The sequence below is a fragment of the Lathyrus oleraceus genome, chromosome 3, assembly GCF_024323335.1.
Source record: "Lathyrus oleraceus cultivar Zhongwan6 chromosome 3, CAAS_Psat_ZW6_1.0, whole genome shotgun sequence".
Taxonomy (NCBI): Eukaryota; Viridiplantae; Streptophyta; class Magnoliopsida; order Fabales; family Fabaceae; genus Lathyrus; species Lathyrus oleraceus.
Window position 1 is genome coordinate 363,897,292 of NC_066581.1, and position 20,430 is coordinate 363,917,721.

Genomic DNA, 20,430 nt, shown 5'->3' on the forward strand with positions numbered 1-20,430 from the left:
ACTTAATACATTAAACGGACTATCTATTCCAGGGACTTTATTAATCAACCATAATAAAGAAAATGCCTTTTATTATAAATAATTTGATACAAGTACCAAAAGGTATTGGCCTTTAGGGCTTACACCAACATAGAGTGAACATGTCTAGATTATAGCTGCTTACTACTAAGTTTGAGAATTTGAGGATGAAAGAAGATGAAAGTATTCATGACTTCCATATGAATATCCTTGAAATCGCTAATGCCTCAGGAGCCCTGGGTAAGAAGATGTCAGATGAAAAGCTTGTGAGGAAAATTCTCAAGTCACTTCCCAAGAGATTTGCCATGAAAGTGACAGCCATAGAAGAATCTCAAGATATCTGCAAGATGAGAATGGATGAGCTAATTGGATCCTTCCAAACATTCGAGTTGGGAATGAGTGATGGATCAGAAAATAAAGTCAAAAGCATATCCTTTATGTCAAACACTGAAGAGAAAGAGGAAGACAGTAGTCAGGATACTGATGAAGATCTGGCAAATGATGTAGCATTACTTGGGAGACAATTCAACAAACTCCTGAAGAGGATGGATGTAAGGTCAAAGTCTAATGTCAAGAACAACTCATTTGACATCAGTAGGTCCAATGATGCTGGAAGAAGAACAAAATCTGAGGAAAAATCCAAACAGGGCAAAGGAATTCAGTGCCATGAATGTGAAGGGTATGGACATATTAGAGCTGAATGTGGGACCTATCTCAAGAAACAGAAGAAGAGTCTTGCTGCTACTTGGTATGATGAAAGTGAAACAGAAGGATAGTATGTCAATCTTGTGACTGCCTTGACTGGAAGATGGGATTCTGATGAAGACTCCAGTGATGATGAAGTAACCTTTGATGAATTAGCTACTACCTACAGGAAGTTGTGTTTCAGAAGTGAAGAAGTGTGTCAACAAGTGGAGAATCCGAAGAAATTGATAACCCAACTAGAGGATGAGAAGACAGAACACTTAGAAACCATTTCTAAGTTGAAGATCGAAGTCGTGTTCCTGAACTCCAAACTGGATAAGATGACGAAGTATGTCAGAATGATAAACAATGGATCTGACACCTTAGACAAAATCCTCCAGACTGGAAAGATGGCAGGAGATATGACTGGCCTTGGGTTCAATGAATCCTCTCCTGAGTGTAGTCCCGTTGGTAGTAAACCAAAGATGTCACATCAGGTATCTTAACATCACAAGGAAAGACAACATAAAGGAAAACACCAAAGACGGAGATGTGATTATTGTGGGAAATTTGGCCGCATAAAACCATTCTGCTTTAAGTTGTATGGTTATCCTAGTCATACTCATCATCAACCTAGACCCAAACAACACATCCCTGTTAACAGAAAACTGTGGGTTCCTAGGACTGGTGCTACTAACTTGATAGCTCACACTTCCTTCAGAGTCTCAGCCAAAGAAGACTGGTACTTTGACAGTGGATGCTCCAGACACATGACTGGAAGCAAAAACCTGCTAATTGACCTTCAACCTCATGCCACCAGCTATGTAACTTTTGGTGATGGAGCAAAGGGTGAAATCAAGGGGATTGGAAAGCTGAACTGTCTTGGAGTCCCTAACCTTGATAATGTGCTGCTTGTTAAAGGATTGACTGCATAGGGTTCTTAGAGATACCAATATCAATATGGTGACGAATATCAATATGTTTTGTCCTGCTGTGCTGAATAGGATTCTTAGAAATGTTTATAGCACTCAGGTGGTCTGTGTACAGATCCTCCGTCTCTATCCATAGTACCAGAAAGTAACGTCCCAAGATCTCACCCAGAATCAGAGCAGAATGCCTGCTCTGATACCAATTGAAATTCTGGTATCAGATCTGAGATGTCAAAGGTAATGTCACAACACTAATATTTGAACAACAACTAAAATATGAACAGGATAAAAACAAAGAAAAAATTGAACAAGTGACATAAGCAATTGTTAACCCAATTCAATGCAAACTCACCTACGTCTGGGGGCTACCAAGCCAGGAAGGAAATCCACTAAACATAATTGTTCAAAGACTCTTAGTAAACAACTTCAAGTTACAGTCTTTTCACCTAATCTCTACCCGTGTGACTTCTATCTAAGAACTCTTAGATATGAGACGCTACTCACTCCCCCTCAACCACAACAGTGATATAAAAACAAATATTACAAAGAAAGAAGACACTCTTCAAGGACACATACTTGATCTTGCTTAAAAGCTTCAACCAAGTAAACACACACTCGTGCTTCAAAGCTTAGAGTGGACAAATTACAACACAAAAGTCAGTCCAATTCAAACATCAATAAGATGAATGAATGGCTCACAATACACAAGCTCACACAAGACTAAAACCCTAAAACTCTCTCACTCTTTCATTTGCTTCTTGTGTGTTTAAACCAGGTTTTACATGGCCTTTAAATAGAAGCTTTTGAATGGGCCTGGGCAGCCTAAAACCCTAATTCTATTTTCCTTGCGTATCTTCTAAGTAACGACAACTAATCATCCCTTATTGGAAAATAAATAATTATGGTTTTAAATCAAATTACTCCTTGAATAGCGCATTCAATCTCCACATAATCACACACAGATTTGCATGAAAAGCGCAATATTAAGATACATAACATTCAGACTGAATGTTCTGTATACACATGTCTTAACATCGGGTCTGACATCTTAGCTAAATCCTGCACAACCATATTTAAACATCCTGCAGGAAGCTGATATCACATGTCAAGACAACACGCGTGACAACTCGTGATAACTCTAAGTTTTATCAAAATTGATGCCAACACATAAAGTGAAAGTATTTGACTCTTTAGAGTTGTTCTGAATTATAATATTACTTAAGTCAGACCGCCAATCAATAGAGTTCAATTTGAGTTATTATCAATCATACAAAGAAAAAGTATATTTTGAATTACGAGAAATGATGATTTCAAACCTTTCTTGTTCATAAAGTTTAGAAAACTAATTATTTTCTTGAAATAAGATAATCCATATTTATTCAAATAAAGATGTAACTAATCACCCAAGTAAAACCACCTAAGCAAACTAAGTGTTATCAAAGTTAACCTTGTGCAGGCAGCACAATATAGAACCTCGATATTTGAAAGGCCTCAGATTTTTTTTCATTAATATTATTAAAAATAAAATAAAAATCTAAAAAATAAAAAATGCATGACAAAAACTCAATATATATATATAAAATGAGGTTAATCAAAAATCAAAATAATAATAATTAAATATAGTTTTTATTAATATATAATTATATTTTTGACATGTTATTTATAATTTTTTTTTTTTTAATTTGAACTATTTTTTAAATTACTACTATGCATCCGAGTTAATTGGACCGCTATGTTAAAACATTTCCCTTTTTGATTTGATAATAATCCATGCGCACGTGACAACTTACCCTAGTAATATTTCCACTATTCTATCTACTTAAAGAAAACAGATTTCAGATTTGGTCTACTTTTCATGCAAACTATTCTTGTTTTTGTTTGTGGTAATATAAAACATGACATTAATATCTAACCTCTGAAGTGAAATATTTGATACAACTCTCTTACTTTGGAAACAAGAACATGTTGAGAGTGATATCTGACCAATGCAATCTCACATACCCTATACTGTCTATTGACAAACAAACTATGTGAATGAAATCTATTACAGATATAATAATCAGAACAATATAATTTGACTTGGACAAGAAGGAGATGAAACAAAATTGAATGTCTTTGACACCACTCTAAAGTTGTTCTAACTACTATTCTCCTTCAAACACAACAATCTTGATTTCTACTAGCTTCTCTTTCAATCACATTAGATTTTTTATCTTCAAATCAAACAACCATGTAGTTTCACTTCTCTCTCTCTATATAGACCAGAATTTGTGTCTCATTTCATCAACATTGTTTCATCATACATTCATAGAGAAACATGGGCGTTTCCCTTTTATCGTCACATAAATTCCCATTGTTCTCTTTATCATGGATCATTTTTTGTACATTTGAGCTTGCATTGGCAGGAAAAACCAGACACTACCATTTTGATGTACTTCTACTTCCTTAAAACACTTATTAATTGTACATTTTAGTTTCTTTTCCTTTCTTTAGTCTTCATGTAACAAAATTGAGGTCACTCACTAATGCAGATAATGTACCAAAATGTGACAAGACTGTGCCACAGCAAGAGCATGGTGACAGTGAATGGTCAATTTCCAGGACCTCGCGTTGTAGCTAGAGAAGGTGACAATCTTCTAATCAAAGTGGTTAATCATGTGCAGCATAACATCTCCATTCACTGGTAAACAGAACTCTATTTCCAAAACAAAATTGCTAGTACAAAGAAGTAGTGTGTTAAAATTTGAGAATAAAATTAATGTGTAAAAAACTTTACTATTTTTTATATAGGCACGGCATTAGACAACTTCAAACAGGATGGGCTGATGGACCAGCATATGTGACCCAATGCCCCATCCAAACAGGTCAAAGATATGTTTACAATTACACAATCAAAGGCCAAAGAGGAACACTCTTTTGGCATGCCCATATATCTTGGTTAAGATCAACTGTCTATGGTCCACTCATCATACTTCCCAAGAAAAATGTCCAATATCCTTTTGCAAAACCACACAAGGAAGTTCCAATCATATTTGGTAATGATATGTTGCTCAAGAGATTATTCTACCCTTTTTAAATTTTCACAAACTAATATTTATTTCTTCAATTTTTTAGGGGAATGGTTCAATGCAGATACTGAGGCTATCATAGCACAAGCCCTGCAAAGTGGGGGAGGACCAAATGTTTCTGAAGCCTACACAATTAATGGACTTCCAGGCCCATTCTATAACTGCTCTAAAAAAGGTATCAAGTGCAGATAAGTGTATCTTCTAAGAATAGTCCCCATATACTAAAATATTGATGCAAATAATTACTAAAATTGAATATGAAGTCTTATACATAACTACATCATATTCCACTTCATAACAATAGAAAATACGAAGAAAAAAAAAGACACTCACCAAATGAACATTCACAAGTTTAGGCGCCAATTTCTTTAAAGCAGAGTTCTTTATGAAATGGTATCAGCAATATGGTTGAAACCCTTGTAAAAAATCATTTATTACAGATACATTCAAGTTAATGGTGAAGCCGGGAAAGACTTACCTTCTACGTTTGATCAACGCTGCACTAAATGATGAGTTATTCTTCAGCATTGCAAATCACACCCTCACAGTTGTCGAAGCAGATGCAGTTTATGTAAAACCTTTTGAGACTAACACAATCCTTATTGCACCTGGCCAAACCACTAATGTTCTTCTCAAGACCAAGTCTCAATATCCCAGTGCGGCATTCTTAATGACTGCTAGGCCGTATGCCACTGGCCTTGGAACTTTTGACAACACAACTGTTGCTGGTATCTTGGAATATGAATCCCCATCTAATAATCATCTCAACCGAGTTGTTTCACTATTCAAACCTACTCTCCCAGCACTTAATGACACTTCTTTTGCAACAAATTTCACCAACAAACTCCGTAGCCTAGCTAGTGTCTTATTTCCAGCTAACGTTCCCCAGAAAGTTGATAAGCGCCTTTTCTTCACGGTAGGCCTCGGCACAAATCCCTGTCAGAAAAACCAAACTTGTCAGGGACCCAATGGAACAATGTTTGCAGCATCAGTGAACAATGTATCTTTCACACTCCCAACCACTGCACTTCTCCAATCTCACTTCTTTGGGCAATCCAGGGGGGTCTACGCCCCTTATTTTCCAAGCAGTCCCTTGCACCCATTCAATTATACTGGAAACCCACCAAACAACACCATGGTGAGCAATGGAACAAAGGTTGTGGTTCTTCCTTTCAACACAAGTGTGGAGCTTGTGATGCAGGACACTAGCATTCTTGGTGCGGAAAGTCATCCTCTCCATTTGCATGGATTTAACTTCTTTGTTGTTGGACAAGGATTTGGTAACTATGATCCAAGTAAGGACCCATCAAACTTCAATCTTGTTGATCCCGTTGAAAGGAACACAGTCGGCATCCCATCTGGTGGATGGGTTGCTATCAGATTCCTAACAGATAATCCAGGTAAGTTCATAATTTATTCATACTATGAAAAGTTATATTGGTTCATACTCATAGATTACAAAAAGAAAGAATGCAATTACATATCTTTAATTTTGTTTGAACTGCAATGCAGGGGTATGGTTCATGCATTGTCACTTGGAAGTCCATACAAGTTGGGGTCTTAGGATGGCATGGATTGTTTTGGATGGAAAACTCCCAAATCAGAAGCTGCTTCCACCACCAGCTGATTTACCCAAGTGTTAATTAACTTGAACCTAAAATTGCTTTATTTTGATGTAACATTTTGGCCCTTTTTGTTATTCAACACTGGGCAGTTGTTTTTCCTTAATTGCTTTAGGGGCTTGACGACGTGAAGTTGCAACTTTCTCTTTCTTTGTTTGGATGAGAGATTTATTTATACAATATGCCTTAACTATACAACTGTATTCCATTTGTTTGAGTGATAAAATCATGTTAAATTGTTTTTGCATATGTTATAAGATCTTTTCATACTTTACATTAAAAAACTTATGAAAATAAGTTGAAAAAAAGCCTGTTAAAAATGTTATAAGTAATTTTCATAACTTCTTCTAATCAATTTCACAAAATTTATGTCACTAGATAAGATAAAATGAACTAATCCGTACCTACACTCAATATTGATCGGAATTTGTTTCCGTAGAAAAAAAAACAAAATTTGAAGTGTGTGAATGATATTGATAGATAGTAAAATACCTAAAATGTTACTCTTCCCAATACCGCATAGTTTAATCATCTTCCTCTCATGAAGAACGCAACAGCGTTGTCGTCTTCTTCTTCATCGATTCCACCTCTGCAAAAACACCAATTATCGTTTTCTTCCATCACAGTGTTTGTTGGCGCCAAGCTCAAAGAAAGCAAATGGTGACGTATGCATGGTTTTCTCTATTTTAGCCCCAAACAAAAGAAGAGGTTTTAGTTTATCAATAGAAAAGAAAGAAGAAGGGGGGTTAGTCATTTTGTTTTTATTTATTTTGGTCCTTGATGTTGTTATTCATTATTTTTTTTGAGTAATTGTATATCTAAATAGTTAATTATTATTACTCTTTTAAATACAATTATATGGGAAAGTAATAAAAATGATAAATATAAATCTTTACAATAATGTATAGTGAGTGGAAGTAAATTGACTCCAAGAATAATTTTGATTTTAATTAATCAATTCTCTTAATAATTCATTATTTAATAATTAATTTTCAAAATAAAATTTTCTATTAAGTAAATTAACTTTATTATTATTCCAATCCGGAATGAAGATTGATGACGTGTTGGTATGAAACTCTCCAATATGACGATGTTGGTCTTTGTTACGGTAGAGTGCGTGTAATTGTAAGATTAACATTAGTGACGTTAAACATCTGAATTTTACAAGAGTGAATGAAATAGTATATGTTATGGCGCGGAACCAAGTTTATATATGGTTGGTGGTTAAAACTGCTCCCAGGCACAACGAGGAATGCAATAGACTGTTGGATGGTGCGAGAGGTTCATATATGGTGTATCGCATTCTAATGATAGTCTATTGGTCACCGATCTTAAGTAAGGATGTTCTGAATTAGTCATATGGTGTTGGACCATTCTTGTTGTGCCATTTGGTCGGCCCAAAATAGTCCCCCCTAAGTCCTTATTATCAAGTATGGAGCTAGGCTGCAGAATCGAGGTCAGATTTGGGTCGTTGAATGTTCTTTAGTGCTCTTTCATCTTCTACTGATTGTGGGGTTCCCCAATGTCTATATATACCTAAAGGAAAAAACTAATTTTTCTATTGGTATTCGTTGTTCACCAAGTGTTTACTCTTCTTTTCCCCTTTTTTTTGTTCTTGAACCATTGTATCGTCGTTCTCTTTTCTCTTCATTTTTGCTTGCCTATTTTGACATCCTTCTTAGACTTCTGGTGATTCGATCTTTTTACACTTCAGAAGTTGTGGGCTTCTTAAGGTAACAATATTAACTTTCTATCTCTTTGTCTTCTTTTCACTAGTGCCCTGGGGTGTGGATGCCATGATAACCATTAAGGGACGATATTTTTGTTTTAGGAGAGAACATCTCTGGTATTATTAGCCTTAAAGAAGTTGTTATGGGTTTTCTTTAGTAAATCTTCCTTTAACTAACCCAAAGCATCTAAGTAACTTTAAGAGGGAGCGGGAGGCTAAAACTTATATTAGGGAAAACATATGTACTTTTGATTGTGACACAGCTAATGATAAGGTTATGTGGTGGTTGGAATCTCATTTTCGTGTTTATACTTACAATAATTCTTTTTTGCCTTTTGAGAGAAAAGCAACAAATAGTCGAGAGGATCAACAGAATTGTGAGATTCTTTGATGGATCAATAAACTCTGAACATAATCTCTACTTTTGTAACTTAGAAAGGTCTAGATAATGTTATCACTAAAGTGGGTCATTTGTATGATTGAGGGGTCTTACCACCCTGAGAGTGGCAATAGATTGTGTAGTCTCTTATGTAGGATAAGGTTCTGAATTCCCTTTATATAGGTGGAAATTCTCATCCACATGGGTATTTCTCCTTCGTAGTTGCATCCCATGTGTTAAGCCTACATCAAAGTTATCAATACTGGTGCAAGTAGAAAAATGGTCTACCGATTATGACACTCTTCTTTCATCTTTTTAACATCTAATGTACTTCATCTGACTCAGAACGAGGCCAAAGTTTGATCTACCTTAGACAAGGTATAAAGATATTTGAGGTATATGCCAACAACTTGGAAAACTTTAAGGACCAATGTTATTTGGCCACACCTCTAATTATTAGTGCTCACAAGAGTATCTGCGAGATTCAGCTCAATGTTCCTTTAAGATGTATTGACAAATTTCCTAAGTTCTAGTTCCAAACCAGTCCAAATACGTATATAAATACGATTGGTAACTTATCTCAAGAGGACAAGTATTTATAGAATAAACTTACAACATTTTGGGAAGGCCTAGATTTTGTTAGCGATGTGGGATCACATGTTTTGTGTTTCGGAAGTGGAAGAGACAATACATTGAGACTCGTCTATTGGTGGAGGCGGCTACCAAAGAGGAGAGGTGTAACATCTTTCATATGAACAAAAATGTTGTTTGTTAATTTAATCATTATGTATTGATGACATTTATCCATCTTACTTTCTTCTACTTCGTTTTGCATATAAGATGGGTTGTCTCAAGATTATGTTCCAGATGAGGAGGACATCGAATATACGCCATCGCCATTTGATTTTTTTGTTATGTTGCATACGGGGGAGACTCTTCCCAAGAGAGGTCTTGCTAATATATATATATATATATATATATATATATATATATATATATATATATATATATATATATATATATATATATATATATATATATATATATATATATATATATATATATATATATATATATATATATATATATATATATATATATATATATATATATATATATAAAATAAAATAATTAGTTTATAAAATATTTTAACTATTAAATATTCAAGTTATTTAGTTTATTAAATAACAAGTTTATAAAATATTTAAATTATTTAATATTTAAACTATTAATATTTAAATTATTTAGTTTATTAAATAATAAGTTTATAAAATATTTTAATTGTTTAATATTTCAACTATTAATATTTTAATTATTTAATTTATTAATTAATTAGTTTATAAAATATTTCAATTATTTAATATTTTAACTATTAATATTTTACTAAATAATTAGTTTATAAAATATTTCAATTATTTAACAGTTCAACTATTCAACTATTAATTAGTTTATTAAATATTAATTAATTTTTAATAATATTGTGAGAAATATTTATTTAAATAGTTAAAATACTTATTAAATACTTGAAATACTATTTAATGTTTCAAACATAATTAAATATTTTTAAGATTTAAGACCTAAATAAAAAAAATTAGGTGGAATTACTGGTTTTACAATAAATGAAAAAAAAATGGTAGTCACGTGTGCATCGTTAGTCAAGTCAGCTTTTTTTTAACAGAATTTTAACCCAAAGACTAACGCCAACACAAAAGTGAGATATAGTGTTGAAGGTAATTCAGTATTTTAGTATTTTGCATATGTGACATTATTATTTGTCTATATATAGTACTGTAGTTGTCAACAATTATATCCACTAAGTATTTGTAGTACAATGTGTGTGCAACCATTTTTGTGTGTAACCGTTAGTGCAATTGTTAGTAGAAGTTTGTTAGAAATTGTTATTCTCTCTCTTTTCTCTCTCTTCCTTCATCTTCATCTTCTTCACCTTGTGCACCAATAATTGGTATCTAGAGCTCCGATTCAGATCCACATGGAAGCACAGAGAAACACGAGTGAACGGTGAGGCGTTGTATGATTGATTTCGTTTCTTGAATTCGTGTTGAATTTTTGGATCAAAATCGTAACATAATCACATTTCTTGATTCTACGGGATCTGGAAACACTAGTGTTTGGTGAGTTCTGAGTTTATTGCACAAGGTTGAAGATGAACGAAAATGGTAATCCGAGTACTAAGCTTTCAGTGTCTGATGGCAAGAACTAGAATCAGTGTTCGATTCAGATGCGTGTGTTATTTGGCGCTCAAGATGGTCTTGATCTCGTCAATGACGGTTACGTTCAGGTTGCACTTCTGGAAAATGCAACGGATGCATAGAGAAATGCTCAGCATAACTATACAATTGTATTCCATTTGTTTGAGTGATAAAATCATGTTAAATTGTTTTTGCATATGTTATAAGTTATTTTCATACTATGTATTAAAAAACTTATGAAAATAAGTTGAAAAAAGTCTGTTAAAAATGTTACAAGTAATTTCCATAACTTCTTCTAATCAATTTCACAAAATTTATGTCACTAAATAAGATAAAATGAACTAATCCGATACCTACACTCAATATTGATCGGAATTTGTTTCCGTAGAAAAAAAAATTGAAGTGTGTGAATGATATTGATGGATAGTAAAATACTTAAAATGTTATTCTTCTTAATCCACCTTTGTATTGTATACTTCCTTCCTTCCTTCTTTTCACACCTGAAATAGATGATAAAATTGAAAATGCCAGTCAAACTCAAACTCAATCAAACCGCAAAGCACATATGGAAAGTTATGTTTGTTGCAAAAATTAATTTCCACCATTTCATCTCAAAACCTAAAACTTCCAACTCCATTTCATTCTTCATATGTTATCTAAACATTTTTCCTTCACTTCTAAAACTTTCTCCACTATGCGACCACATCTAGGCAATACAACCTCAACATAATCTAACTGTGTCTGCTATTCTTCTAGTATCTCCTGATGAGCTGACCTCGATGGATCTCCTGGAACAGCCTGCACCATATACGAATGTGACACCTGAAGAACCACCTGATGTACCCATCGACGTAACTCCAGTTACTCAAAGCAAAATGTACTACGTGTCTCCTCTGGTGCCAGATGACTCTCATAATCATCAAACATGACATCCATCTGTTTGTGTTAAAGCAGGAGGAGCATATACAATAGGGTGCCTAGGAATGGTCTGAGTGTAGTCGAACTGCGCATGACGTACTCAGGAAGATGAGGAATAGTGATACATGATTTGCATGCCAACCATCTAGAGTATAACACTATCTCGTGAAATGGTCGCATCTAGTGGTGATCGACATAGTTTTTGAAGTGCATGTCCTCGGCAACCAAGCGCTCAAGATACACTCTTAATGGCTCAGTCACCTAGTTCCCTATGACCGGGGAAAATGCAGTAGCACGCAACATATCCTCAGTGTAAGTCGTTACACTCGCCCAACCGAAGATGCACGGGAAGTTCTAGAGGATCCAATCCCGAAAAGTTTGGAACACATGAATAATAAGTAATGGTGTGTAAAGATGAAATGAAAATGACATAGAAAGATTAAAAGACCAATAAATATTATCGTCAATAGTATGATGTTGCCCGTGACCTGCTTCATCTTCCACCTACAACTCTATGTTAAATTCGAGTACAAGTAGACCAAACAAGTGGCCCCACAGATATACTCATAGATCCACTCGAAATCTTTGAAGTACCGTAGGTAGATGACATAGGTATAAGTGGGACTCTTGTCCACAAAAATCATAGTGTCAACCAAATATAGCAGGTATGCTCTCATAACATGCGCTCTGTAGAGCCCCGTCTGCTCATCCTCAGATGCAGTCTGATGTTCTCTCTAGAGCTCACATGTATATACCTTTTTCAAGTATTCAAACCTAGCATGAGCCCCCTTGGTTCTATCCAACTCCTCATTTGCCTCTGTTAGGCCAGTCCCCGGATAGTCTACCATCATCTCTAATGCCTCGTCTTTGGTAATCCTCTCATGATCTAGAAGTATCCCCCTGATCGGAAGATGTAGCAAACACGAAACATCGTTGAGTGTGATAGACATCTCACCAAGCTAGAGATGAAATGGAGAGATTTCAGAGTGTCATCTCTCCATGAATGCATTAAGCATCCCATGGTTGACAATAATATAATCGGTCATGCACAAGTCCTTTATCCTAGATAGGGACAAGGCGGCTTGAAACCAATCCCCATTTGACTGAGGCAAGCGAGTAATCTTTCACCCATGGTTAATAAACTTCAGCGGATCACCGCCATGCAGAAAATAAAAATCAATGTCAAAAACTTGTTAATTAAAATAAATGTAAATTAAAAATAATGAATCCAACTAATGTTACCTCTCAGTCCCATACATGTCTGGAAGTATGGTATGGGTACAGAGACAATAGTGACAACTCTACATGGCCTCCTCCAAATGCCTTTGGCTCAACATCCTCACCATCCAGAGGTGGCACTGGCTCAGCAACATCAACATTAGAAGATGGCATTGGCTCAAAAGCATCAGCAATATCAACAGTATGAGGTGCCTCCGGTACCATTGGTGACTCAAGTACCTATAGAGCCTGAATAGGTGAAAACTAGCGCTTGCGGGAGGATATAGGGAATGATGCATCGGTAAGTGAAACCTGTCAAGTTCTCAAATTTTGTCATTAGGAGATGCATCCTTGACATACGAGCCTTGGATGTGCCTTCATGTATAGTTTTCTGAATCTCACATGCTCATTTAGGTTATGAGCATGTGTTGATCAGCCTTAACATGTTCTTGTCCACACCATTGAAAATAACATCTGATGTCTTAGAGTTCCCAAGGGATTCATCATCAATCCAATCAGCCTCTGGTTTTAGGCTGGTTGTGCCATCTTCAGAGGTAATCATTTGATGTTTATGTCCCATAATCGTATCTTTCAATGCTTTGTTTCTCAAGGATATAAGAAAATACACCATCATCACCTTCCAATAATCATGATTTGTGTCATTCAAAACATGTGGTTTGTTGACTGATCCTCCATCTTTAATTATCTCCATTTTAGTAGAATTTATCTTTCTGGGAACTCACCCAACAGGCTAGGGTGCCTACTCTAATGCAGTTGAAATTTTGTTCCTTAGGGGACATATGTAGAACTCGATGTTTTCACAACCGGTTTGACAAGATACACCAAAACCACTACAATAACAAGTACTAAATTATAGAGTAGAAAAGCAATAAAGAACATAATCAATTGTTTATCTAGTTCGGTGAAACTACACTTATGTTTGGGAGGCTGAGTCCATAATCCAAGAAAGGAATTTCACTATTAATATCTTAGTATAATTAGACTTACAAGAAACAAAAGTCATATGTTATTCAATGCATCTTCCTAACACTACCCAATAACTTTCTATTTAGAGCATCCCCCTAAACATGAGAACCTACTCACTTTCTTCTCTGCCACAAAACCAGTGATAGGGGAAAACAACCACTAAACCCTAGTGATCAACTTCAATCTTAACAAGATGAAAGAATGTTGAATATTACAACTCAACTAGACATACCTTCTATGTCAAGTTGCTGAAACATAGAGATGTACATAACAATGTTGAATTTACAACTCAACTAGACAAACCTTTCATGCCAAGTTATTGAAACATAAAGGTGTACATAAAAATGACAAGAACTCTTGTAAACCCTAGCATTCTAATATCTTCAATGAAAATGCTTGCTTTCCAATGTAGGCTTGAGCTCCTTATATAGCAAAATAATCCTGGGCTTTTTCCTTGTGGATCTACATTTATTTTCGTCCAGAATCTTAGCATAATTTGTTGGATATTTGATTTTCTCCTTATATATCTCCAACAAAAGATATGATTTGTTAAATCTCTTTTAAATTTGATTTGATCTTCATAGTTGTCCAACAAATCGTATAATCATATTGCTAAACCAATAGCAATAAAACATAATTGATCTTCTAAAAATATTTTGTTAAAACGCAGCAATCTGGCGCCTGTTGCACAAGGCCCAGATGTGGAACCAACATGTTGGAGCATCGCGCCTAACATGTGCCCCTTTTGCAGTTTCATACAGCTTTAGCAAGCTAGATCAATCTTGAATACTTGGACACTTCTCCAAGTTGTTGGTTTGCTAAATACATCTAACCGATATGACTAATCCAGTTGGAACAACACCAATTTCCATAAAGATGATTCACACAAAGGAGTGGTTCCACATGTGCATTAACACTCTGAACTGCTGGCACTAGACCCTAACAAATAACAACAAAAATAAGACAACATTGCAATTTAGTATAACAATACATAAGGCCTTCATTAGAGTCAGCACATTGCACTAGAATTGTACTATTAGAGTTTGACTTGAGTAACTCTTCTGCATATCTCCTTAAATGGGAAAATTGGTCCATACCAGCACCTTTAATCAAATCCATTTCCCATTTATTGGCTCTATAAACTTGATCATGGGACAACTTCACTCCCTAACTCTCAATAGACTCAGCAATCAATCCCTCGGGTTCCATGTCAGGGCTATGTCTTAAAATATGTGCATATTTCTTTGCTATCCATTTTGTCTTTTATTGCTTATTATGTCGAGTTCTATGACATGTGTGCCCATAAAATAGACTAGAAACTTGCCAAAACTGATTACTACCCTTCTTATTAATCCTTATGTAAAATTTGCAACCTTCCATACAATTAATTACCATCCTCTCTCCAACATTTTTCTTAATGAAGACATATTTCTTCATCTCCACTACATAGTCCTTTAAATCCTCCCTCATTATCTCTTTGTTTTTAAACAACATACCTAATTGAAATTTGAGGCCTTCACCACTTCTATAAGCTGGAAACTTCTCATGCTCTTCATCATCACCACTTTCAGTAGGATTGCGTAGTTGATCAGAGTCATAAACATCATTACCACATTCATTTTTACCCTTTTTTTTATTAGAATAACTCACATTTTCACTACATGGTATGACTGTAATCCAACCCAACTCAATTGAAACCTCACTATACTCATACTCCCCCTCACTAGAACTTATCCCACCTTCACCTGAAACATAGTCAACATCATCAACTCATCATCAATATTCCCACATTCTTGTTGTACTCCTTCATCAACATATCCACATTCACCTTCAGTTTCACTTACATTAACACTACGAACATTACATCCATCATATTTTGAACCACAATCACCATCAAAATGTACTTCCTCATCATACTTATTTTTTCTGGTTCAGCCTCATATACAACATCAGGGTTGTCAATAGTGTGCGCTACATACACGTCTACCAATTCAAGCACATTAACATCATCAACAAATTTCAGCATATTTTCATAATAATTTAGGGGTCTAAGGTCACGCGAAAAGCTATACTTAGGGTTCCAATACCATAAACACTTAATATTAGTATATATCTCATTTTTAATCATTTTCCAACTGCATATAGTCCACATCTTATTTCCAATTCATTTAAGAAGTTTCTCCATTAATGTACCACTTTACAGAGTTGGATACTAATGGTCCCTTATGATGAATTCGTAACCTAATGTGTTGAGTCTGAGGTAGTCTGGAATAATTAGAGTAACAATATACAAATCCCAAAAACTTAAACCCATAAGTGAAAAATGTGACACTGAAAGAAGCAAAATAGAAGGAACAAATCAAAATCCTAAACCCAGAATTGGGGAGTATCAATTACCTCAGACGAAATTTCACTTTCATTGCTTTTAGATGACGTTTGAAGAGTATCCATCGTGCCTTCCCTTTCGCAGTTCCTTCAATGAGACTGAAAAGGAAATGGATTTGAACGAGATTTCGATACTTCAACGGAACTAGGGCTAAAAACAAAATGGAATTAGGGCTGAAAATGATACGTTCCACATTTTCTGAGTTATAAGCAAATTTAATTTTTAATTTTCCAAAATTTACAATTTTAATCATATTTGACAGTTAATTTTTTTTTGAAAATAAATGAATTTTAATTAAATCGTTTAAATTATTTAAATTTTTCAATTGCCTCGTTAAAAAATACTCTAAAGATATTATATAATTTGAGGTGATTGAGAAAGTTATTTTAAAAGACGATTTAACATATGTGGTCACTAAATCATTACTTATATTTAATATCAAGCTTTCTTTTGACTTATTTTTATTAAAAAAAACATTCTTTAGAGTAATTTAAAAAAAAACATATTTTGAACTAATTTTTTAATTCACAAAGGATAAATAATTATAGTTTACATACAATTGTTAGAAGGAAAATGGAGTAGTATAAAATAAATATACAATGTAAACTAATAAGTGACGTATATCTACATCACAAATGTAGAATTGATAATTTTGTATTGGACAATGATTTAAAATTATTTCCATTCATGTATAGCCATTAAACTCATTGTTTTTAAAAAAATAGTAAAATAAAATAAAAACTTTTTTGCGTGGGGGCTAAAATAGAGAAAACCGTAGGTTTGTTTTCCCTGACTTTGGCGCCAGAAGCACACTCGAAATATATGCTCACATCACGGTGAATCATGAAAGAAAACGATGGTGTGTGCTTCATTATTAAAGAAAACGATGGTGTGTGCATAATTAATCTTCATTTAGGTAATGACACACAGAATATTTAATTTGTTTTAGGTATCTTACTATCCATCAAGAACAACTTGCATAAAATAAACGAATCAAATACAATTGTATATAGTCAAAGCATATCATATAAATAAATATCTCATCCAAAGAAATATAAAGGCACAATCTCAACCTCATGTTTAGCCTCAAAAACCATTGCAGAAAACAAATTAAAACAAGTCTGCCCAGTGTTGAATAACAAAAAGGGCCAAAATGGTCAATCAAAAGAAAGCTAACACTTGGGAAGATCAGCCGGCGGCGGAAGCAGCTTCTCGTTTGGGAGCTTTCCATCCAACACAATCCATGCCATCTTAAGACCCCAGCTTGTATGTACTTCTAAATGGCAATGCATGAACCATGCTCCTGGAATTTAAACAAATTCTTATTGTTACGTTTGCGATCTGCGATCGACAATATTGATATGAATAAACTATGAACTAACCTGGATTATCTGCTAGGAATCTGATTGCAACCCATCCACCAGATGGTACACCAACTGTATTCCTTTCAACAGGATCGAAGAGATTGAAGTTTTTTGGGTCCTTACTTGGATCATAGTTACCAAATCCTTGTCCAACGACGAAGAAGTTAAATCCATGCAAATGGAGAGGGTGACTTTCCGCACCAAGAATGCTAGTGTCTTGCATCACAAGCTGCACGCTTGTGTTGAAAGGAAGAACCACAACCTTCGTTCCGTTGCTTACCATGGTGTTGTTTGGTGGGGTGCCAGTATAATTGAATGGGTGCAAGGGGCTGGTTGGGAAATAAGGGGCGTAGACCCCCTTGGATTGCCCAGAGAAGTGGGATTGAAGAAGTGCAGTGGTTGGGAGTGTGAAAGATACATTGTTCACCGATGCTGCAAACATTGTTCCATTCGGTCCCTGACAAGTTTGGTTGTTCGGGCAGGGATTGGTGCCGAGGCCTACTGTGAAGAAAAAGTGCTTATCAACTTTCTGGGGAACGTTAGCTGGAAATCGGGCACTGGCAAGACTACGGAGTTTGTTGGAGAACTTTGTCGCAAAAGAAGTGTCATTAAGTGCTGGGAGAGTAGGTTTAAGAAGTGGAAGCTTTTTCAGTGGAGCAACTTTATTATGAGTATTAGATGGGATTTCATATTCCAAGATACCAGCAACAGTTGTGTTGTCAAAAGTTCCAAGGCCAGTGGCATATGGTCTAGCAGTCATTAAGAATGCTGCATTGGGATAGTGAGACTTGGTTTTGAGAAGAACGTTAGTGGTTTGGCCAGGTGCAATAAGGATTGTGTTAGTCTCAAAAGGTTTTACATAAATTGCATCTGCTTCGACAACTGTGAGGGTGTGATTTGCAATGCTGAAGAATAACTCGTCATTTAGTGCAGCGTTGATGAAACGTAGAAGGTAAGTCTTTCCAAGCTTCACCTTCAACTTGAATGTATCTGTGAAGAATAATGTTTTATAACGATTTTAAACAAAATTGTCGATATCATTTCATAAAGAATTCAATATGCTTTTGCATAAGTTGGTGCCTAAACTAGTCAGAATTACTTGATACCTTTTTTAGAGCAGTTATACAATGGGCCTGGAAGTCCATTCATTGTGTAGGCTTCCGAAACATTTGGTCCTCCCCCTGTTTTCAGGGCTTGTGCTATGATGGCCTCCGTATCCGCATTGAACCATTCTCCTAAAACCAAAATTCAAGAGTATTATTAGCTTATGCAAATTAAAAAACGAATAGAGCTTGAGGTTAATCGTGTTAGTAATTTCGTTACCGAATATGATTGGAACTTCCTTGTGTGGTTTTGCAAAAGGATATTGAACATTTTTCTTGGGAAGTATGATGAGTGGACCATAGACAGTTGATCTTAACCAAGATATGTGAGCATGCCAAAAGAGTGTGCCTCTTTGGCCTTTGATTGTGTAATTGTAAACATAGCTTTGACCTGTTTGGATGGGGCATTGGGTCACATATGCTGGTCCATCAGCCCATCCTGATCGAAGTTGTCGAATGCCATGCCTATTTCAAAGATAGCCAAGTTCTTGACACATTACTTTTATGCTACTAAGTTTAACAAAGTCACTACAATAGAGTGTTCTTTACCAGTGAATAGAGATGTTGTTTTGCACATTGTTAACAACCGTTATAAGAAGACGGTCTCCTTCCCGAGCCACAATGCGAGGTCCTGGAAACCGACCATTCACCGTCACCATGCTCTTGTTGTGGCACAATCTTGTCACATTTTGGTACCTTATCTGCATAAATAACCTCATGTTATTACAAGCAAAAGAGTAAAAGAAACAAAAAACAACAAAAAATTATAGTTTCAAGAAAGTACATCAAAATGGTAGTGTCTGGTAGTGCCAGAAAGTGCAAGCTCAAACATACAAAAAATCATCAATGACAAAAAGAACACCGGGATTTTACGTGACGAAAAAACAGAAACAGCCATTTTTTTCTCTGAATGAGGGAATGTGCTTTTCTTAAGTTGCAACTGTTATGTTTTAGTTTGAACTGTGTTGATGAAATGTGACAAAAATGCTGGTCTATATATAGAAGAATGAGAGTATTTGGTTGCTTGATTAGGTGATGAAAATATAGTGATTCAAATAGAAGCAGAACTGAACATTGTTGTCATTGAACAAGAATAGTAGTTAGAACAACTTTAGAGTGGTGTCAAAGACATCCAATTTAGTTTTGTCTCCTTTTTGTTTAAGTCAAAGTCATTAACAAAATTCTATGGCTAATTTTCTATGATAGTTTTAGCTGTTAGCTATCATTTCTTGTTTGTTTGATACACTCTTGTGTATGCAGGAATGCATCTAATAGGAACTGATGTAGCTCTCTCAACCAATGTTCTTGTTGCCTAAGTAAGAGATTTCTATTTAATATATGTCACTTCATAGCCATATATTGTTGTCATTTTAATATTTAACTTCATGTAGATAATTTACATAAAACCGACACCGACACGTCAACACCAGTAATAATTTAAAAGATAAATAAATTAAACGGAATTATAAGCGTCTGGAATACAATTTTTTCCTGATAAATACAAGAGTATAGTTGTCATGTGTGCAACCGTGCATGGGAATATAAAACAAAAATCTGATATATATCACTGTTTTAGCTTGTTTAGTTGGTAATTTAGTTTGGTGAGATTGGTTACATCTCAGTTTAGTATATTATAAGAACATAATTACTTCTTTTTCAGCTTCCTAAAAAACTATTAAAATATAACCACAATGAAGCTTTTACGACAAGGATTAATCTATCTGTCTCCACTATGTTTTGTAAATACGATTAATGTTAATGTGTTAATTTATTAATATTTATTGGAAGTGAGAACCATGCCTGAAATTATTTTTA

The 20,430-nt window shown here is 34.9% G+C and overlaps 2 protein-coding genes across 2 annotated transcripts; one reads left to right on the plus strand and one right to left on the minus strand.

Annotated features, from left to right (window-relative positions):
• Positions 1-3,913: 3,913 nt before the first annotated feature.
• On the plus strand, positions 3,914-6,570 carry LOC127127704 (laccase-17). The gene is made up of 6 exons (XM_051056954.1): positions 3,914-4,062; positions 4,163-4,314; positions 4,422-4,666; positions 4,746-4,874; positions 5,140-6,099; positions 6,212-6,570. The coding sequence occupies exons 1-6, from the start codon at positions 3,949-3,951 to the stop codon at positions 6,340-6,342; spliced, it is 1,731 nt and encodes a 576-aa protein (XP_050912911.1). The 5' UTR covers positions 3,914-3,948; the 3' UTR covers positions 6,343-6,570.
• Positions 6,571-17,151: 10,581 nt separating this feature from the next.
• On the minus strand, positions 17,152-19,591 carry LOC127127705 (laccase-17). Its single transcript, XM_051056955.1, has 6 exons — positions 19,400-19,591; positions 19,165-19,316; positions 18,836-19,080; positions 18,619-18,747; positions 17,531-18,502; positions 17,152-17,451 (listed from the first exon to the last, which is right to left on the minus strand). Exons 1-6 carry the CDS (start codon positions 19,511-19,513, stop codon positions 17,321-17,323), a joined length of 1,743 nt encoding a protein of 580 aa, XP_050912912.1. The 5' UTR covers positions 19,514-19,591; the 3' UTR covers positions 17,152-17,320.
• Between the last annotated feature and the right edge of the window lie 839 nt (positions 19,592-20,430).

Excerpts from the sequence above, each read along its gene's own strand:
- LOC127127704 (XM_051056954.1), top strand. The coding sequence starts at position 3,949 with ATGGGCGTTTCCCTTTTATCGTCACATAAATTCCCATTGTTCTCTTTA. Across the intron at positions 4,063-4,162 it reads CCAGACACTACCATTTTGAT|ATAATGTACCAAAATGTGAC; the intron begins GTACTTCTACTT and ends TCACTAATGCAG. Across the intron at positions 4,875-5,139 it reads CTATAACTGCTCTAAAAAAG|ATACATTCAAGTTAATGGTG; the intron begins GTATCAAGTGCA and ends CATTTATTACAG.
- LOC127127705 (XM_051056955.1), bottom strand. The coding sequence starts at position 19,513 with ATGGCTGTTTCTGTTTTTTCGTCACGTAAAATCCCGGTGTTCTTTTTG. Across the intron at positions 18,748-18,835 it reads GGAAGTTCCAATCATATTCG|GAGAATGGTTCAATGCGGAT; the intron begins GTAACGAAATTA and ends TTTTGGTTTTAG. Across the intron at positions 17,452-17,530 it reads ATTCCTAGCAGATAATCCAG|GAGCATGGTTCATGCATTGC; the intron begins GTTAGTTCATAG and ends TTTAAATTCCAG.